At 44.2% G+C, this 21,864-nt stretch overlaps 2 protein-coding genes across 2 annotated transcripts; one reads left to right on the top strand and one right to left on the bottom strand.

Annotated features, from left to right (window-relative positions):
• Positions 1-2,198, top strand: LOC121977882 (calcium-dependent protein kinase 2). Its single transcript, XM_042530284.1, has 8 exons — positions 1-502; positions 824-967; positions 1,052-1,204; positions 1,282-1,397; positions 1,480-1,647; positions 1,714-1,841; positions 1,933-2,032; positions 2,106-2,198. Exons 1-8 carry the CDS (start codon positions 16-18, stop codon positions 2,196-2,198), a joined length of 1,389 nt encoding a protein of 462 aa, XP_042386218.1. The 5' UTR covers positions 1-15.
• Positions 2,199-2,446: 248 nt separating this feature from the next.
• Positions 2,447-4,472, bottom strand: LOC121977883 (cationic peroxidase 1-like). The gene is made up of 4 exons (XM_042530285.1): positions 4,230-4,472; positions 3,955-4,164; positions 3,056-3,221; positions 2,447-2,986 (listed from the first exon to the last, which is right to left on the bottom strand). The coding sequence occupies exons 1-4, from the start codon at positions 4,440-4,442 to the stop codon at positions 2,595-2,597; spliced, it is 981 nt and encodes a 326-aa protein (XP_042386219.1). The 5' UTR covers positions 4,443-4,472; the 3' UTR covers positions 2,447-2,594.
• Positions 4,473-21,864: the final 17,392 nt, after the last annotated feature.

Here is a 21,864-nt window from a genome sequence, read left to right as displayed (position 1 = left end):
GTGCTCGGCCGGCCCATGGAGGACGTCCGCGCCACCTACTCCCTCGGAAAAGAGCTCGGCCGCGGCCAGTTCGGCGTCACCCACCTCTGCACCCACAAGGCCACCGGCGAGAAACTGGCCTGCAAGACCATCGCGAAGAGGAAGCTGACGAACAAGGAGGACATCGAGGACGTGAGGAGGGAGGTGCAGATCATGTACCACCTCTCCGGCCAGCCCAACATCGTCGAGCTCAAGGGCGCCTACGAGGACAAGCAGTCGGTGCACCTCGTCATGGAGCTCTGCTCCGGCGGCGAACTCTTCGACCGCATCATCGCCAAGGGCCACTACACCGAGCGGGCCGCCGCCTCTCTGCTGAGGACCATCGTACAGATCTTGCACACCTTCCATTCCATGGGGGTCATCCACAGAGACCTCAAGCCGGAGAACTTCCTCCTGCTCAACAAAGACGAGGACGCGCCGCTCAAGGCCACCGATTTCGGCCTCTCCGTCTTCTTCAAGCAAGGTCAATCATTTCCATTTCCATTTCCGGCCATCTTCCTTTTCTTTAATTTTAGTCCATATATGACTATAGTACCGGCCTTTAATTTCATTCAAATTAAAGATCACAGATAGTCACAAAGTTAGACTAAATTTGAATGTTGCATTCATGACCGCTAATAGGATCGATATGTAGATCCCTTAGTAGGGTGAAGGGTTGTCTTTCCATTAGACAATCAAGTAAGTTAGCTAGAATGAATATGTATGTTACATTCATAGGACTAACAAGTATGTCCCCCTTCATCCTTTCCAAACAGAACCGACCTGACTTTTCTTTCCTGAACAGGCGAGGTGTTCAAAGACATAGTGGGCAGTGCATATTACATAGCACCTGAAGTCCTCAAGCGACGGTATGGACCCGAAGCCGATATTTGGAGCATAGGAGTCATGCTCTACATTTTCCTCTGTGGTGTTCCTCCTTTTTGGGCTGGTTGGTGCATCTTCCTTTATTCCACAATTCACAACTTTTGTTCCTCATCGAAACAAAAATTAAAGCTAACATTTGTTCCAACAGAATCTGAACAAGGGATCTTCAATGCTATTCTGAGAGGGCAGATCGACTTCACAAGCGATCCTTGGCCAAACATTTCGCCCAGTGCTAAAGATCTCGTGCGGAAAATGCTAAACATAGATCCCAAGCAGAGGCTAACGGCATTCGAAGTCCTCAGTATGATCTCCTTTTATTGAGGAACGGTAATACTTCACTTTCAGATACAATTCACTTATCGTGAACTCGCAATGCAGATCATCCTTGGATCAAAGAAGACGGAGAAGCACCCGATACACCACTCGATAACGCGGTTATTAACAGACTGAAACAATTCAGAGCAATGAACCAGTTTAAGAAGGCTGCTTTAAGGGTAAGCCTAATTTATACATAAGGTCCACAAACCCTTAAATTATCAATAAGTCCTTATCGTATTCGTATAACTTTATTTGCAGGTAATAGCCGGTTGCTTATCAGAGGAGGAGATTCAAGGTTTGAAGGAAATGTTCAAGAGTATGGACTCCGATAATAGCGGAACTATTACTTTAGAAGAACTCAAGCATGGTCTTGCTAAGCAAGGAACTAAATTGTCTGAATACGAAGTTAAACAGCTGATGGAAGCTGTAAGCTTACACGAACTTAATTATCGATTTACTTGGCTTTTGCACTAACCTTTAGTGGTCGTTCAGGCTGATGCCGACGGTAATGGAACTATCGACTATGAGGAGTTCATCACAGCAACGGTACACATGAATAGGATGGACAGAGAGGAGCATCTATACACAGCATTCCAATTCTTCGATAAAGATAACAGTGGGTAAGTTAGAGCAACACAACTTTTTTTTTTTTTTTGTAGTAGTAGTAGTAGATGCAACTTTTTGATGATCCAATTGTCGTATTGTTTTAAGCTATATCACGAGGGAAGAACTCGAGCAAGCTCTGAAAGAGAAAGGAATGTATGATGAAGCCGAAATCAAGGGTGTTATCGATGAAGCTGATGTCGACAATGTAAGTTAATGGAAATTAGTTGTTCATGATCAACAAATGTAACATCCTTTACTTTTATCTTACGATACAACAGGACGGTCACATCAACTACGACGAGTTTGTAGCCATGATGAGAATGGGGAATCCTGAAACGAATCCGAAGAAGAGAAGAGATGTGATTATTTAACCATCAAAAGTGAATGTAAGCCAAACTGTTGTATGGTTTTATGTACAAATGTTAAGTTCTTCGCAAAAGAACTATACGAAAACTTGTGGGGATCAGCCGGAGAAGAGTTCGACTGTGTTTCTGTCATTTGAAGGGGGTTGTCTTTTTGTTCAACAGATTAAATCAATTTTACATGAGCAAATGCCCTATGAAAGATGGAAGAAACTTTGACACTATTCGATTCGAGCAAGGAGCCTTTAGTCTCCTCGAAAATTGAGTGTCTCATATGTTTGATAGACTACTTTTAGTTCAACAAATACAATACTTGATACACCCAAAAACACAACTCCTTTTCAATGTTTTTGTACACACAATCACTATACGAATACCAATTTTGTTTCTTCATATCGAGTGAAGTCAGTTGATCTTTCTGCAGTTAGTCCTTATTTCACCGTTTTCGCCTATGAGAGGACCGATGTTGCCCATCTTTACCATTGCGCTAGCGAAATCCCTGAAGAATTTGGTAGAATTTTTGGCATATAAACTAACTCGAGAGCTGACTAAACCTGATTCATTGAGGTAGAGTTGTTGGTCCGAGTGGAGGAGCCCCCTCTTGCTCAATAGATTTTTGTAGTAGCCATTGTCAAAAACCGTTGGCGTCGACATGTCGAGCGGAGATAAGTCGTTGTCCTTGCCGAATATTGAGCACTTTGATCGCAATAGTGAAGCAAAAGATGAGTTTACATTGTTGTCGCTATAGATTCGTGTTCGGAACACGGTGCATCGCGCTTGGCCTATTGTATGAGAGCCTACAATGAACATAAGTTAAACTCAATGCTAAGTAAATAGAGTTCAAAGAGTATTGTAAATTTTATTACCGGAAAGAGCAATCATGTCAATGATACTGAGCCCCTTCTTAGCAAACGCAGAGATGAGGGTGTTAAGATCTGAAAATGGACTCGGGAGATCGGAGTTGGTGGAGCTTAAGCTCGCTGAGGTGGAGTCTCTCCTCCCTAGTTGAACCGTCCACAAAGGGCCACCTAACTATAAATATTTCAATTGCAAATATTTTTTAACTAATCATTATGTTTTGATAAAATTGAACCTCTAACCTAATCCAATTAAATAGAACCTTAAACTTAAATTTAAGTTTAATATAAAAATTTTTAGTTAATGCCAAGATAACCATTTGTTGTTTCTATTTTTTTAAATTAAAATGTCTCCATTCTAAAATCAAAATACATATTGTAGGGACCATTTTGAAAAGGAAGTATTTGAAAAAGGCTATTAAATTTTCAGGGAATTTTAGGAATTGCCCCCAAACTAAGGAAAATTATCAAAAACCCCTCTCAAATTTTGTTAAAGCCAAGATAGCCCCTAGATATCTCTATTTTTTTTTTTTATCAAAATGCCTCCATTCTAAAATCAAAATAAATATTTTGGGACCATTTTGAGAAGGATGTATTTTGAAAAAACATTACTAAATTTTAAGTAAATTTTAGAAATTACTTCAAAATAAAGGGAAAATATATAAAAAAACCTCTCAAATTTTATTAATGCCAAGGTAACCCCTGATAGGCTTTTTTTCTTTATTTATTAAGATGTCTCTATTCTAATACCAAACTGCATATTTTAGGGACCATTTTGAAAAGGAAGTGTTTTGAAGAAGCTAATAAATTTTAAGAGAATTATAGAAATTGCCTCAAAATAAATTAATTCACATGAAACAATTTAATATTCAACAAATTGTATTAATTTATGGAAGGAGGCTACGTACGGCTGCGACGGCGTCGCGGGCGGCGACGGCGAGAATGTCGGCGCAGGAGACGACAAGCGGGCAGGCGACCTCGAGACTCGCTTTGATGACGTCGACGACCTCAAATCCCCTCAGCGAATCGCGGTTGGGGAACGCTGTCTTCTCGCCGGTGAAACTCCCGGCGACGTCGTCCAGCAACACCGACGCATCACAACCCTGTTCACGATCGGACTAATTAGAATTAATGCCGTGAATCAATCGAGAGGAGGAGAAGGAACAGGCAGACGTTCTTGAACGAAGCAGTCGTGGAAGTGAAGCCGGAGCAGGGAAGCGGCGACGCGAGGATCGCCGGCCACGGCGGCTCTCACGGAGGCGCCGATGATGGACAGTGCGTCGGGGCAGCTGGTCTCGTAGAATTCCGGTGATAGCTGAGCTGAAACTGGTGGAGGCGCCGCCAGTAGCAGCGGCGAGATCATGAAGAGGAGGAGCAAAGGGATTTGAGAAGGCATTTGTTTGACCGGAGGGTTGAGGAAGAAGATTTGTATATTGCTGCTTGGTGACTGAGTGGGTTTATCAACGGATCTACGTGATGGGTGTGCTTAACTTCTAAACGTTAAATAATCAATAAAAATTAAAATATTATCTTTCGGCAATAGCTAACTTTTCTTACTATCAAAATACATACTTATATAAGTTTGATATTTGAGCTGCAAGCAATATCTTAATTTGAAATATTTTTTAGATACATGAGGTCATCAACAAGTTTCAACAAAGAGTCGATAATAATTTTAGAAACTTCAGAATCACTTACCATTACACTTGAGTCTACTGGGTATAAGCACATCCTCATATCTATATCTCACAGCCTAAATTGACCACTATGAATTTTTAAAATCAATGTTGAAAGACCTAACTAAGTTATCATATTTATTACCAACACCACTAATATTCTGAGACTCATGTCAACAATTTGAAATTCTGAATACCGTGGGGTAATCAGTAAATTTGTAATCAAAATTCACTGAAGCAATTATTCTAAACGATAAAAAATTATTTTGAAATTATAATCAGTTATTATAACAATTATGCTATAACAGTTTATGATAACAATAATATAACAACTAATAATTGCTAGAACTAAATTGATAAAGAATATTAAGAAAAAAATCAAAGGGCCGCCCTTTCACTATTTAAAAAAAAAGACATTTATGATGAATTTTTTTAAAAAAACTGTAGTAAAAAAATTTTGCAACGAACTCTACTACGATGAAAATATTTTTGTCGCAAATAAATCGTCATCAAATCCTACGACAAAAAAATATAAATTCGTTGTCAATTCTACGACAATTTTTTTATCACAAAATTCATTACAATTTTGCAACAAAAATAAAGTTCATCGTACAATTCACCAAATGCAAATCTACAATGAAAACATATTTTCGTTTTTGATTTAGCAACAAATCTCGTTTTCATCATAGATTTACAACGAAAATAGATTCGTCACCAAATCTACGATGAATATATTTCATTGTAAATCTGCAACGAATCATATTTTTATCGCAGATTTACAACGAGAATGGATTCATCGTTAAATCTGGGATGAATTCATTTTCGTTGCAAATCATGATGAATCTCATTTTCATCATAGATTTGCAAACTAAATGGATTCGTCGTCAAATCTAGAATAAATCCATTTTTATTGCAAATCTACGATGAAAACAGGATTCATCGCATATTTATGATGTACACTGATTTATGATAGATAATTTGGCGATGAAAATTTTCCTTCGTCAAATTCATCACAAAATGCTAATTTTTTGTTTAAAACCTCCCCATTTTGTATTTTATAATGTATACATAATATGATGCGGTGATAAGGGGAGAACACCTGTCACGAGTCAAATAGCACGAGGTCGGTCAAAGTTAAGACGGTCGACGCCCTCGGCCAAGGGTGGCTGTCTGGCTATCCCGATAGATAAAGGGGTGGCCGAGCGAATCAGCTGGCCAGCTTGAATAAACCAAGGGTCGATCGGCGAATGGACCAACCTATAATCAGGTGCTCCGGGCAACAGGTAAGCGAGACACTTGGACCGCCCGTCCAACGCAAGGAATAGCATTATACAGGAGGGGACGAGAAAACAAAAAAGAACACTCTGCCTATCATTAAATACAAATAAGCCAAGACAAAGAAGAACACTCCAGCTATCATTAAGGCACAGAAGTCAAAACAAAGAAGTCTTCCTCTGACAGTTAATATCATTAAAACAAGGGCAGATGAAAGGTCACTAAGAGAGGTATAAAAGGATATGTCAGGTATGAGGAAAGACAAGATTGATTATCTACTTTTCAATTACCCTGTTTCTCTTCCTGATTCTGACTTGAGCGTCGGATGGCCAACGCCAGGGACCCCTTTCCTGGTTTGGTTTTGTTTTGTAGGAGGTCTTCATCCCGTTAGGAGGTCACCACATCCCCGGCCTTCCAACTTCTCATATTCGGGCAGGAACATTTTGGTGTCATATGTGGAAACGTAGTCTGCATCCGAATAAGAAGATGGACAACGCTGGACGACTCACAATGGTGACACTAACACGAGAGGATCTTGATACACTAATACAAGCTCAAGTCATAAAGATATTGGAGCAACGGCAGCAACAAGCACTAGCTGATCGGCAAGCGTAGGAGCCTGCAACTTCGGCGGCGGGACAACGAGCTGAGTAAGGAGACCGAGCGGAACAAATATCCACTCAGGAACCGAACAAGAGGTCGATCGGTACCTATGGAGAAGCCCCTAATGCGCCGGGTCCATTCAACCAAGCGTTATTTTAGGCTCCCCCAAAAGAGAGGGGCCGAGCGGATAGAGACCATGGATTTTCCTCAAATGAGGCATCCATAAGAGATGCACGAAAGGGAAAAGCGTTGAAGGAAGACAACTCGCCCGAGCGAGTCAATCGACAATTTTCGGAGGAAATTATAAATGACCCTCTGTCAAAGCATTACACCCCGCTGACGATCGGGGTGTACAATGGAACAACTGATCCCAACGACCACTTGACCCAGTTTGACAATGTGGCCACCCTTCACCAGTATACAAACGGAGTGAAATGTCGAGTCCTCCTTATCACTTTATCAGGATCGGCACAACGATGGTTCAAACGATTGCCGAATAGCTCGATCCACAACTTTAATGACTTCCGAGCACCATTCCTAAATCACTTTGCTAGTAGTCGCCGCCACCAAAAGACGAGCGTGAATCTATTCTCACTAAAGCAAGGATCATGAGAGGCCCTGAGGGCCTATATTCAACACTTCAATCAGGTGGTGATGGGCATTCCAGCTATCTCCTCAAATGTGTTGGTGAATGCCTTCACTCAAGGGCTCATCGAAAGAGAATTCTTCTGATCGCTTGTTCGGCGGCCCCTAAAGGACTTTGGTCATCTCCAAAAAAAAAAAGGCCAATGAATACATTAATGTAGAAGAAGACCAGGTAGCAAGGAAGAAGAAGACTACCACCGAGCCCGCAGGAGTATCTAAGCGGTGATAGCCGAGCAGTCACCAACCACCTAAGGGGTCGTGGTCAGGAGCCCCTCCACAACATGAGACTAGGACACATGTCATATAGCAGGTGGCAGCTGTTAGGACCAAAAGTAGCTAGAGGGGGGGGGTGAATAGCTCGTCGCGTGCTCGTTGCTCAGTGTTGCTTGTTTCTTCAAGAATGCGCAGCGGAAAATACATAAACAAACACAAACACGCTAACACTAGGAGTTTACTTGGTATCCACCTCCAACGTAGATGACTAATCCAAGGATCCACACCACGCACGCACCCTCCACTATGAAAACACTCCTTTTCGGTAACTACCGAGGGCGGAGAAGCCCTACAAGACTCTCAGTACAAGAAGAAGAAAGGGTAGTAAAGAATAAGCAAAAGCTTACAAGAAATGCAGTAAAAACCCTAGCTTCTTCTTCTTCTCGTTGCAACTCGCCTCTTGACTTGGATGAACCTCCAAGAACCTTCAAGAACTGGCAGTGAGGAGCTTAGAGAGTGCTGGGGAGGAGCTGTGTTGAATCTGGAATGAATCGGTAAAGAATTTTCGAAGACCACGCTCGCCTGCGGCTTTAAACCCGACGCAACGGTCGGATCCCGATCGATTCGAATGTTCCGAATCGATCGGGGAGGCTTTGGATCGATCCACGGATCGATCCAGAGCGCCTCTGTGCTCAGGAAACGCGCCTGGATCGATCCACGGATCGATCCAGCGCTTATCGTGCGAAGCAGCATCGTCCCGATCGATCGGCTGATCGATCGGGACCTCTGGATCGATCCACGGATCGATCCAGAAGCTTTCTGTTCGCTGGGAAGAATCTGGATCGATCCACTGATCGATCCACAGCCTGGATCGATCCAGAACTTGGTTTTTGCCCAAAACCAAGTCCCAAACCTCCCTAACCAACATCCGGTCAACCTTGACCTGTTGGTACATCATGCCTCGCATCTGGTCACTCCCTTGACCTGCTAGGACTCCCTACCAAGTGTCCGGTCAATCCCTTTGACCCACTTGGACTTTTACTCGTCGTGCCAAGTATCCGGTCACTCCATTGACCTACTTGGACTTCCACCAGATGTCTGGTCAACCTTGACCCATCTGGACTTCCTTCCTTGCCAAGTATCCAGTCAATCCTTTGACCTACTTGGACTTCCCCAACACCAGATGTCCGATCATCCTTGATCCATCTGGATTTCCTTCCTTGCCTGGCTTCACTCACCAGGACGTTCACCTAGCTTCACTCACTAGGGTTTGTCACCGGCCTAGCTTCACTCACTAGGACTTTCACCTGGCTTCACTCACCAGGACTTTCTTTCTGCCTAGCTTCACTCACTAGGACTTCCTTCTGCCTAGCTTCACTCACTAGGACTTTCACCTGGCTTCACTCACCAGGATTTCCACCTAGCTTCACTCACTAGGATTTCCTTCTGCCTAGCTTCACTCACTAGGACTTCCTAGTCAAGTATCCGGTCAACCTTGACCTACTTGACTCTTCTTCGATCAATATCTTATTGTCAAACATCTAAACCCAAACCAAGACTCAGCTTGGTTAACCAGGTCAACCTTGACCTGAGGGATTTTGCACCAACAATCTCCCCCTTTTTGATGTTTGACAATACCACAATAACACTTACAATCCCACATGTAAGTTAGGCTAATCCTATAGCCTTCTTCTTCATGCCACTAGGTAATGAACACATAAGTTAAGCTTTTCATTCTCCCCCTAAGAGGGCAAACTCCCTCTAGGTAATGAAAACCTAACTTACTTCCTTTCATTCTCCCCCTATTGGCACACATCAACCCCCTACTAATAAAACACATCAACCCGTCTTTGGACACACATCAACCTATGCTCCAATTTTGGGCACACTTCAACAACTCCATTTGTTGAAGACTCTCCCCCTGAAGAGTTGCTCATCGTGATCACAATTTCACTCATTGTGATCAACTCAATACTGAAGGTCTCATACCCTTCATTATTCTTACCCCTACATTCTCCCCCAATGTAGGCAAATGCCCATCCTTGAGCATTATCCAATGAAATCACTGAACAATGAGGATATACACTCCTCATTCAAGTTCAACCCATGCTCAACCTTGAGCATATTTTAAACAGAAGGTAAACCACCTTCCAAGGTTCATGAAACATAATTTTTCATGTCTTTAAAGAGTACCTCCCCCTAAAGACATGGTGGTAACCTCTGTCATTGCACCAACAATGACTTGGAATCCCTAAATCTTTAGGAAACCCAATTGTAGAAGTTTTGAGGTTCAAATATTCAAAATTTGAAACAAACCTCAACCTAAACTTCAACTTAGCCTTCCTTAACCAATCCATCCTTGTTTTCACATGAAAACACCCTCCTTATGTATACAAATGTATATTTAGGGGTTTAGAAAGGTTACATTGACTAAAATAGGTTCAAAGTGCTGAAATCAGGCTTTCCCAGCCAAAATCAGCAACTTGGATCGATTGGAGTTGGGTTCCAATCGATTGAACCTGTCTGAATCGATCCACTGATCGATTCAAACTACCCTGGATCGATCGACTGATCGATCCAGCGAGCTACTGCTCGCGAGAACTGCCTTCTGAATCGATCCATGGATCGATTCAGACACTCCAATCGATCCATGGATCGATCGGAGCTCTGATAGTTGCTGAAATTCCATTTCAGTCAACTTCAGAAACCCCTAGAAAATTCTACAAAAATCCAAAAATTATGAAATTTCGTGTAGACTTTAGTTAGGGCATATACTATCAAGGAAAAATAGTTTTCTATGAAAATACATCATATTTTCAAAGATTGACACAAACTTGAAAACTTCCAAAAACTTTAGAGTTTTCTTCAAGTTTGTGTCTAACTATTCAATGGTGATTACTATCAAAAGATAGCCTTCACCAAGGTTTTTCCAAAATCATTTTGAAAACATTTTCAAAACCAATATCCCACCATATTCCTTGGGCTTAATGCACATGACTTGTACATTAGCTTTCCCAATGATGGGAAAACACATAACTATGTGTTTTGATGAACCTAAAACTCAAAAGAATGCACTAAATCAACATCTTGAGTTTTGTTCATCATCCTAACATCTCACTTGTATCTAATGTGCACTAAAACACATACAAGTCATCTTATAGGTCTTGTGAGATGTAGATTTTGGTTTTGCCCTAATCTAGGAATCATGCATATCTATCTAGGCATTTTAGATATATATTAGACATCCACCAAGGATGTCACTTGTTAATAAGTGTTGTTAAATGCCATTTGTCCTTAATTACAAGGAATTAAACTTAATGCATGATAATGTTATGGCATACATCAAAATAAAATAACTTTCAAAAGAAAGATATCCTATAGCTACATGATGTATGAATGTCATGACATGGTATTTTTGTCTTTTTCATAATAAGTCATGAATGCAAAAATAGACATGATGTCATGGCATATGATGGGCAAACAATCATGGCAAGATTTAGCATAAATAAAATATACCTAGATTAACTATCTAAGTATCCTTAAACCATTAGCTAAACTTACAACTTAAACCTAGATTGCCCTAAAGTGCTTCAAGAAAATGCCAAAACCTAAATTGGCATTTCTAATTCCCTTGATTAATTTATGCCAATTGAAATTAAGCATATTCCTCAAATGTTGGCATATTTCATTTTTCCACAAGAGTAGCACTTTTATATTAAGGCCCGGATTGCCTTAAATTTTCTAAGAACATACCAAAATCCCAACTTGGTAGTTCTTATGAATTTCCCAATATGTGCCATTTAAAGATTAAATCACTTTTTCACCACTAGGCACATTTTACTCTTTCAAGGAGTAAATAATAGTCCCATTTCATTTTCAAAGGTTAACAAAAACCTTGAAAATGCTCCTTGAGTGTCAATTTCCTCAAAGTTGGGTTGACTACCCTTCTAATCGGAGTTGACACTCTCTAACCCATTTATGGGGTAGAGAAAGTGCTCCTAGGAACCCAACACCTATTGGTGCTCCTTGGATGCTCTAGGTACTCACTAGGGATAACTTCCCTAGATACCTTCCTAGTAACCTTGTTGAGCTTCTTAGAAGCCTTGGTCACATTTTCTAGGTCAACTCTAGGGATAGCCTCTCTTGTGACCTTGTTAGTGACTTTCTTAGACTTCTTAGAAGTCTTAGTCACTTTGGTTGCAAAGATACTTCTAGGGATATCTTCCCTTGTATCTTGGACTTGACCTCTAGACTTAGGGTTTGTTCCATAGCTATATGGAACCCTATGATAACTAGGCACATCCTTTTTAGCTTTGGGTTTGTATCTCAAACCTCTATGACCATTGGATGACCTTTGTGCTCCTAGACCTAGGCTATGCTCATTTTGGCCTAATAAGATATTTTCCATCCTTCTTAGGGTCTTTTCCATTTTATCAAGTCTTGACCTCAAGACTTGATTTTCCATCACTAAGTCCTTAGTTTTTGGTTTTCCATTAAGTCCATGAGCATTTTTGTTTCTAGGCTTGTAGCTACAATCCTTAGAGTTCTTGCCTAGACTTTTACCTACATTCCTAGCCTTAGGTGTAGTAGTTTTGGCATGTAGGGCCACATGCTTTTCCTTAAAGCCCTCATGCTTCCTATTCTTATGGTAAATCGCATTAAAATGATAAAAATTAGAACTATCATGCTTTTTACCATAATGTAAAGGAGTAGGCTCAATAAATGTTACCTTCTTCTTTACCTTGGAGGCTCCCCCTTGACTAATGCCTCCTTGAGCCTTGACCATCTTCTTCCCCTTGAGGCATTGACTCCGGTAATGCCCCTTTTGATTGCAAGAGAAGCATATGATATGCTCCTTGCTCTTCTTTGTTCCGGGAATGGTCTCCTCGGGCTTCTCCTTGCCCTTTTGCGTCACTTGACCCTTCTTCTTGGCCAAGTTGGGACACTTGCTCTTGTAGTGCCCACTTTCCCTACACTCAAAACATATTATATGATTTTTATTTTTAATTGAAACATTTATACCTTCTTGTGTAGGGATGGCACTTGCTCCTCCATTTGCTATTTCTTGAATTTCGGAGGTGGCACCATCTTCTTCTTCTTCACTTGACCCGGATGTAGAAGCTTCTCCTTCTTCTTGATCCGGCGTCACCAAGGATTGCTCCCCCTCAATCCTAGAGGTGGAGGCTTCATCATCTTGAATATGAAACAAGGAGTATGCTCCCTCCTTGTTCCCTTCGTTGCATTCCCTTGAGGATGAAGCTTCTTGGATTTCCTCTTCTTGGGGGGTTGAGCGTCTGTCGACCTCGGAATCCGCCTGTGGGTCTGGCTCCAAAGGGTCACCCTCGCTGGATTCTTCATGATCTTGTACAGTGGAGGGGATCTCTTCATGAAGCTTGGCCAATTTGCTCCATAGCTCCTTTGCATCTTCAAACTCTCCAATTTTGCAAAGGATGGTGCTTGGCAATAAATTGACCAAAAGCTTGGTCACTTTGTCATTTGCCTCGCACCTTTGGACTTGCTCCGGGCTCCATTTGCTTTTCTTTAGAACTTTGCCCTTTGAATTTCTTGGAGCCTTGAAGCCTTCCATTAGAGCAAACCATTGCTCTATCTCCATCATAAGAAAATTTTCGATTCTTGATTTCCAAGAATCGAAACTCGTAGAAGTGTATGGTGGAGCCACCCTTGTGTCAAATCCAAGCCCATCTTGGAATTGCATCTTGAAGTTGAGCTTGATAAAGTCTTGAACTTGAAGAATTTGCTCCAACTTCTTCACCCTCTAGCTTTTCTTGATATGCTTGACCCTTTCTGCGATGATTCCGGTGAAGAGCGGCCTTGCTCTGATACCACTTGTTAGGACCGAAAGTAGCTAGAGGGGGGGGTGAATAGCTCGTCGCGTGCTCGTTGCTCAGTGTTGCTTGTTTCTTCAAGAATGCGCAGCGGAAAATACATAAACAAACACAAACACGCTAACACTAGGAGTTTACTTGGTATCCACCTCCAACGTAGATGACTAATCCAAGGATCCACACCACGCACGCACCCTCCACTATGAAAACACTCCTTTTCGGTAACTACCGAGGGCGGAGAAGCCCTACAAGACTCTCAGTACAAGAAGAAGAAAGGGTAGTAAAGAATAAGCAAAAGCTTACAAGAAATGCAGTAAAAACCCTAGCTTCTTCTTCTTCTCGTTGCAACTCGCCTCTTGACTTGGATGAACCTCCAAGAACCTTCAAGAACTGGCAGTGAGGAGCTTAGAGAGTGCTGGGGAGGAGCTGTGTTGAATCTGGAATGAATCGGTAAAGAATTTTCGAAGACCACGCTCGCCTGCGGCTTTAAACCCGACGCAACGGTCGGATCCCGATCGATTCGAATGTTCCAATCGATCCGGAGGCTGGATCGATCCACGGATCGATCCGAGTTTCTGTCGGCGGATCGATCCACGGATCGATCCGGCGCTTATCGCGCAGCATCGTCCCGATCGATCGGCCGATCGATCGGGACCTCGATCGATCCACGGATCGATCCGACCTGATCGACTGGAAGAATCGGATCGATCCACCGATCGATCCACCTGATCGATCCACGGATCGATCCGACTTGGTTTTGCCCAAAACCAAGTCCCAAACCTCCCTAACCAACATCCGGTCAACCTTGACTGTTGGTACATCATGCCTCGCATCCGGTCACCCTTGACCTGCTAGGACTCCCTACCAAGTGTCCGGTCAATCCCTTTGACCCACTTGGACTTTTACTCGTCGTGCCAAGTATCCGGTCACTCCATTGACTTACTTGGACTTCCACCAGATGTCTGGTCAAACTTGACCCATCTGGACTTCCTTCCTTGCCAAGTATCCAGTCAATCCTTTGACCTACTTGGACTTCCCCAACACCAGATGTTCGATCATCCTTGATCCATCTGGATTTCCTTCCTTGCCTGGCTTCACTCACCAGGACGTTCACCTAGCTTCACTCACTAGGGTTTTCCATCTGCCTAGCTTCACTCACTAGGACTTTCACCTGGCTTCACTCACCAGGACTTTCTTTCTGCCTAGCTTCACTCACTAGGACTTCCTTCTGCCTAGCTTCACTCACTAGGACTTTCACCTGGCTTCACTCACCAGGATTTCCACCTAGCTTCACTCACTAGGATTTCCTTCTGCCTAGCTTCACTCACTAGGACTTCCTAGTCAAGTATCCGGTCAACCTTGACCTACTTGACTCTTCTTCGATCAATATCTTATTGTCAAACATCTAAACCCAAACCAAGACTCAGCTTGGTTAACCAGGTCAACCTTGACCTGAGGGATTTTGCACCAACAGCAGCCACTCGTCAAAAAGACAAGAGGTGGGCACCAATGTTTTACACCTTCCACCGGTTGACGACACACAACACCCGAGACTGCTACGACCTGACAGCTAGTCGGTCGACTCCGCACGGATATCACCGCTGATCACCACTTCTAGACCGGCGTTAACGAATCCAATCAGCAGGACGAAGGAGGGAGGAAAGGACGGATGAACCATGCCGTTATCAACTATCAAGAAATGATCAAAGATCTGCTCGACCCTCTTCCAGACCATCAGCAAGGGAGGAAGAGAACCGTAGTAACGCCGCTCGGGAGATATAGGAATGATCGCCGAAGGACCGACCTACGAAGACTCTAACCGAGCCAGGGAGTCACATGCTCGGCGGCTCGAGATCCACGTTGTTGGCTGCAACAAAGAAAAAGTTGAGGGACCCAAAATTAGCTTCGGTCCTAAATATTTAGACGGGGTGGAAGTCCCCCATGACAATGCATTAATCATCAGAATAGTAATTGTCAATTATACAGTCCATCGAACTTTTATTGATACAGGGAGCTTAGTAAATATCATATACAAAAAGACATTTGACTAATTACAAATTGACCGAAGTGAGCTGCTGCCAATGGGGACTCCACTCTATGACTTCACGGGCAATGAAGTGTTGTCGATCGGCCAAATCAAGTTGGCCATCTCACTCGAAGAGGAGCCCCTGAAGCGGACAAGAACAACAAATTTCATTGTGGCAGATGCGCCCTCAGCCTACAATGTCATCTTGGGTCGACCGACACTCAATGAGTTCTGAGCGGTGATGTCCACCTACTGCCAGAAGATTAAATTCCCGATGGACAATAAGGTAGGAGAAGTCAAAGAAGATCAGTTAGACGCTCGCGATGGTACGTGGAGATGGTCAAGTCTGAAGCAAGAGCCGCTCGAAAAAACCCGCGTTTGGAGGTAAATGTCATCACCGAAAAGCCCCCACGCTGGTTTACGAATAAAAAGAAGAAGTCCAGATCCACCCTAGCCGCTCAGAAGCAACTACCTTCATTGCTGTCGATCTAGAGGGCGAGAAAAAAGCAAAGCTGGTAGCCTACCTCAGACAAAATCATGATGTGATCGCCTGGTAGACGCATGAGCTTTCTGGCATTTCGCCAAGTGTAGCTCAGCACGAGTTACACGTCCGACCAGATGCTCGGCTAGTAAAACAAAAGAAAAGGGATTTCAGCACAGAACAAAATTTGGTCATCCGAGCGAAGATAGAGAAATTGCTGGAGGTCGGCCATATATAGGAGGTACAATTTTTGAGTTGGCTCGCTAACATCGTACTGGTCCCCAAGCCGGGCAACAAATGGAGGGTCTGCATAGACTTCCGTAACTTGAACAAGACATGCCCGAAGGACTTCAACCTGATGCCTCGGATAGACCAGATGGTGGATTCTACGACAAGCTGTGAGCTAATCTGCATGCTAGACACATATCAAGGTTACCACCAAGTACTGCTCGCCCGGGAAGATCAAGAAAAGGTCAGTTTTATCATGGTCGACGGAACGTTCTACTACAACGTCATGTCGTTCGGGCTAAACAACGCCGACGCCACTTACCAGAGGCTCATAAATAAGGTGTTCCGACGGTAGATCGGCCGTAACATAGAAGTATATGTCAACGACATACTAATAAAATCTCCCAGAGCTATTGATCTTTGCACAGACATTAAGGAGACCTGCCAAACTCTAAGGACTTATGGAATAAAGCTAAACCCGAACAAATGTCTGTTCGGCGCCAAAAGTGGTCGATTCTTGGGACACATCATCACTAAGCGAGGGATCAAGGCGAATCCAAGTAAGGTCAAGATCCTACAAGATATGCCACCATCGTGCAACTTGAAGGAGACTTAACGACTGACCGGGCGTATTACCGCACTGTCTATGTTCATATCCAAATCATCCGACCGAAGCCTACCGTTCTTCAAAGTGTTGCGCCGAGAAACAAAATTCTAGTGGGATGTGGAGTGCGACCAGACATTCAAAAAGCTCAAGAAGTACATCAATTCCTTGCCTATATTAGCTAAGCCGAGTGTTGGGGAACCGTTCTGGATCTATCTGTCATCCACCGAGTATGCGGTCGGCTCGACATTAATGAAGCAGAATGGGCAAGAGTAACAGCCCATGTATTTTTTAAGTCATATATTGAAAGACGATGAATTCCGCTACACTGGTATTGAAAAGTTAGCTTACGCTATGGTAGTAGCCGCTCGGAGACTCCGCCCGTACTTCCTCTCTCATCCAATCATCGTGATGACCAACAGTACCTTGGGAAGAGTCCTCCGCAACCCAGAAGCATCTGGCCAGATGATCAAGTGGACAACCAAATTAAGTGAGTTTGACATTCAATAGCAGCCTCGGACGGCGATAAAAGCTCAGGCCTTGGCTGATTTTATCACTGAAGTCCAGAAAGTTGGGCTAGAAGCAACTTAGAGAATATATGTTGATGGCTCATCCACTTGACAGGGTAGCGGGATCGGCATCCTACTCATCTTACCAAGGGAAGACCGGATGCAACTTTCCGTCCGACTGGATTATAGGCCCACCAACAACGAAACTCAGTATGAAACTTTGATAGTCAGCTTGCAAGCAGCGCGACATCTGGGAGCCACGAAGATCCTCATTCATTCGAACTTCCAGTTGGCCGCACAATAGCTGTCAGGAACATTCGGGATTAGCAGCCCCTGACTCAAGTTATATGCCGAAGCCTTCGAAAAACTAAAAACAAATTTTCAGGAAGTCACTGTACAAAAGATCCCCCGATCAGACAATCAAGCCGCAGATGAACTGGGTAAGTTAGCTTGTTCATTATCACCAGTCATGATCAGCCAATCGATCGAACAAGTTTCCTTGGTGGCACATATTGGCCGGATGGAGGGAATTGTCTTCCCAAGCGACTAGAGAACGCTGTTAGTCGACTTTCTCCGATCTGGTAGTACGTCGATCGATCAGGAGGCGGTGCATCTATTAAAGAAGAGGGTCAAACGGTTCACATTGATTGGGGACCAGCTGTACAAAAGAGCTTTCTCTAGGCCCTTTCTCAAGTATGTTGGACCCGAGGACGCAGAGTACATCCTGCAAGAAGTGCACCAAGGTTCCTGTGGAAGCCATTCGGACGGTCGTTCACTAGCTCGAAAGATTCTCCTAGCCGGATATTTTTGGCCAACTCTCCAAGAGGATGCTGCTCGGACGATAGTCACGTGCTTGTCCTACCAAAAGTATCACAATATCTTGCACCGATTGACTAAAGAGATGAACGCATCCACTGTGTCTTACCCGTTCGACCAATGGGACATGGATATTGTCAGACAGTTTCCCATGGCGACGGATCAGTGGAGGTTCCTGTTCAGTGCGGTCGACTTTTCAAAATTGGTGGACGTCGAGCCACTTGCAAAGATAAGTGAGCAGATAGTCATCAAATTCATCTAGCAGAACATCCTCTATCGGTTTGACATCCCCCACCGGCTCATCTCAGATAACAGGAGGTAGTTCGCAGGTCGGAAGCTCAAGGAGTGGTGTGAAGGATATGGCATCCAGCAGACATTCACCTCAGTAGTCTACCCCTAGAGCAATGGCCTGGTGGGAGTCACAAACCGAGAGATCCTCAGAGGCTTACAAACTCAGCTCAACCAAGTAGGAGGTTCATGGGTCGACGAGCTCCCAAGTGTCTTGTGGATACTTCGCACGACTCCAAAGGAGGCGACTGAGGTAACACCATTCCAACTGGTGTACGGAGGAGAAGCGGTGGTCCCCGTAGAGGTCGGAGTCGAATCCGACCGGGTGCGACTTTACGACTAGGGGAATATTGACCGAAAAGTTAATGGAGCTTGACTTGGTGGATGAAGCACGAGATAAAGCTGTCATTCGGCTAATGACTTACCGATAGTGGATAAGGTAGAACTACAATAGAAGGATGATTTCGAGGTCCTTTTAGGTTGGTGATCTAGTCTGGAAGAGAATTAAGTCGGTCAGGGACGTCAGGTGGGACCATTCAAGACCGTACAAAAACTTCGCTCGGGGGCCTACTACTTGGAGGACAAAATGGAAGATGACTCGAGCGACCGTGGAGCGCAAATCACCTCTAAATCTACATATCGGGGTGAGGTACGTGAGCAAATATAAATGTACTTGTGTATATATCTCCTGATGCAAGGCCGACATGAATAAAAACCAATGTTTTCCATACTCTTGGGCTAACTGGCAAAGTTAAAAGTCGAGCGGCGACTATAAACCCTATTCTTCACCAACAGTCAAGCGGCGACCTTAAACCCTAGTCTTCACAGACGGTCGAGCGACGAACTTAAACCCTAGTCTTCACCTACGGTCGAGCGACAACATTAAACCCTAATCTTCACCGACAGTCGAGCGGTGACCTTAAACCTTAGTATTCACCGACGATCAAGCAGTGACCTTAAACCTTAGTCTTCACCGACGGTCGAGCGGCGATCTTAAACCCTAGTCTTCACCGACGGTCGAGCGGCGACCTTAAACCTTAGTCTTCACCGACGGTCGAGCGGTGACCTTAAACCCTAGTCTTCACCGACGGTCGAGCGACGACCTTAAACCTTAGTCTTCACCGACGGTCATGCGGCGACCTTAAACCCTAGTTTTTATCAACGGTCGAGCGACGACCTTAGGGTCTCCATCAACGGTCGAGTGGCGACCTTAAACTCTGGTCGAGCGACAACCTTCAATCGGGTCCGATGGAAAGCAGTACACTAAATTGGCCTATGGGAAAACGTGCTACTCAAAAGGAGAAGTTTTTGAAATATGGTGGTCGTCCAGCAATTAGGAGTGGATCGATCGGCTATGGCTGCCCGTCACTAATCGGAGGGTCATAAAAATGCACTTCGATGAAATTCTCGCAGTATAAACAACTCACAAGTTCGCTATGGTTTGCGCGGTAATGTGTGAATGACTAAAATGCAAGACAAATCGAAATAAAAATGCCGAATGGCAATAAGGGGAAGAACGAGCAAGAAAAGATCAACGGACGGGAGACCATTCATTAATACTTGGCATGAGAATTACAAACAGGCATGAAGAGCAATACAAAATCACTCGTTTGAGCAAACTCACTCCAAATTATCCAAAGCATCGTCAGGAAGTGACTCGATCAACTTATCCTGACTGATAACCTTACTTGTCAGAGCGGTGGGGAGGTAGCCTCCTTCCTAGAATTGGTTGAACATCCCGTCAATCGCAAGATCAAACGGACGAAGTGCCCGATCGACGACCTTATCATTAAAAGCATCTAAACGGATGTAGGCATGTTTCCTAAGATCGAACATGTTGGTGCGGTTAGCAGTAACGATCTAACTCAGGTTTTGATGAATGAAAAAGTATGTTAAGTTAGTTTCATTTTGATCTAACGATGTGACCAAGCATGCAGGAGAAGCCCAACTAGGTTGACAGGCTGACCGAATAGCTGGCACGAAGCCTAGACAGGTCGACAGGTTGACCGGATGTCTGGCACGAAGCTCAGCTAGGTCGACGGGCCGATCGGATAACTGGCACGAAGTCTAGACAGGTCGACGGGCTGACCGAATGTCTGGCACGAAGTCCAGCTAGGTCGACAGGCTGACCTGATAGCTGGCACGAAGTCCAAACGGGTCGAAGAACTGACCGGACGTCTGGCAGGTAAGTTAAGGTAAGTCACCAAAGGGGAGTGACTGTGAGGACGTGTTCCAGGGAAGGAAACTTAGGCGTCGATCCAACTTAGAACCATTTAGGAACTCTAAGTTGAGATCTTGATTAGATTCTGATCTCGGTGAGACAAAATCTAATTACCACTCGTTCCTTAAATAACTGTGCTAACACTTTATTTTGCAAGGTAGTATAATTTGTATTTTACCTCAGACTAACATTTTCTTGCAGGTAGCTGGAAAATAGAGGTCCGGGCGCCCGGAATGCAAGTTTTATCTTGAAGCGACGTCGCAACGTGGAGCGCTCTGGTTGGCTGGGCTACGTCATAGTCCAGGCGCCCAGAAGGGATCCGGGCGCCAGAGCCTCCTATATAAGGAGGTCTTTGTTGGTGCAACCTTAGGTCAAGGTTGACCTGGTTGACCTGACTCGAGTTGTATTTTGATGTTTGACGAGAATAGAAAAGTTCTATTATGATGTTTGACGAGAATAGAAAAGTTCTATTCTGATGTTTGACGAGGATAGAAAAGTTGTATTCTGATGTTTGACAGAATACAAACTTGGGAGATTGTGGGTGCAATCTTTGGTCAAGGTTGACCTGGTTGACCCGAGGTGAGTCAACCTGATTCGGGAAATCCTGGTAAGTGAAGCCAGGTGAAAGTCCTGGTGAGTGAAGCCAGGCAAGGGAAAGTCCTGGTGAGTGAAGCCAGGCAGTTGGAAAGTCCTGGTGAGTGAAGCCAGGCAAGGGAAATCCAGATAGGTCAAGGTTGACCAGACATCTGGTGAAAAGTCCAAGTATGGAGACTTGGCACGGGAAAAGTCCAAGTATGGAGACTTGGCACGGAAAAGTCCAAGTATGGAGACTTGGCACGGGAAAAGTCCAAGTATGGAGACTTGGCACGGAAAAGTCCAAGTATGGAGACTTGGCACGGGAAAAGTCCAAGTATGGAAGCTTGGCATACGAAGTCGGAGAGGGCTCGGTAGCTCGTTCTCCGGACTAGGTCAGAGAGGGCTCGGTAGCTCGTTCTCCGGACTAGGTCTGAGAGGGCTCGGTAGCTCGTTCTCTATACCAGAGAGGAAATAAGGCTGGCTGTGGGTATCTGGATCGGTCTGCAGAACGATCCAGGTTGTCTGGATCGGTCAACAGACCGATCCAGTGACGCCAAGGCTATCTGATCGGTCTGGTGACCGATCGAACGCATACGTAATATTTCGGATATCCGATCGGTCCGTGACCGATCGAATGAAACAAGGAAGCAAGGCGATCTGGAGTTGGGGATCGGTGCGGGGACCGATCGCCTAGGGCTTGATCGGTCCACGCATCGATCGAGATTCCTGACCGATCGTGATGGAGCCGATCGGTTCAGCTAGCCGTTGCGACACAACGGCTATCTCTGCTTCGTCTGTTTTCGTCTGTTCT

Source organism: Zingiber officinale, chromosome 4B (genome assembly GCF_018446385.1).
Source record: "Zingiber officinale cultivar Zhangliang chromosome 4B, Zo_v1.1, whole genome shotgun sequence".
Classification (NCBI taxonomy): Eukaryota; Viridiplantae; Streptophyta; class Magnoliopsida; order Zingiberales; family Zingiberaceae; genus Zingiber; species Zingiber officinale.
The sequence above is the reverse complement of the archived record's forward strand: the minus strand, read 5'-3'. Positions and strand labels throughout refer to the sequence as shown.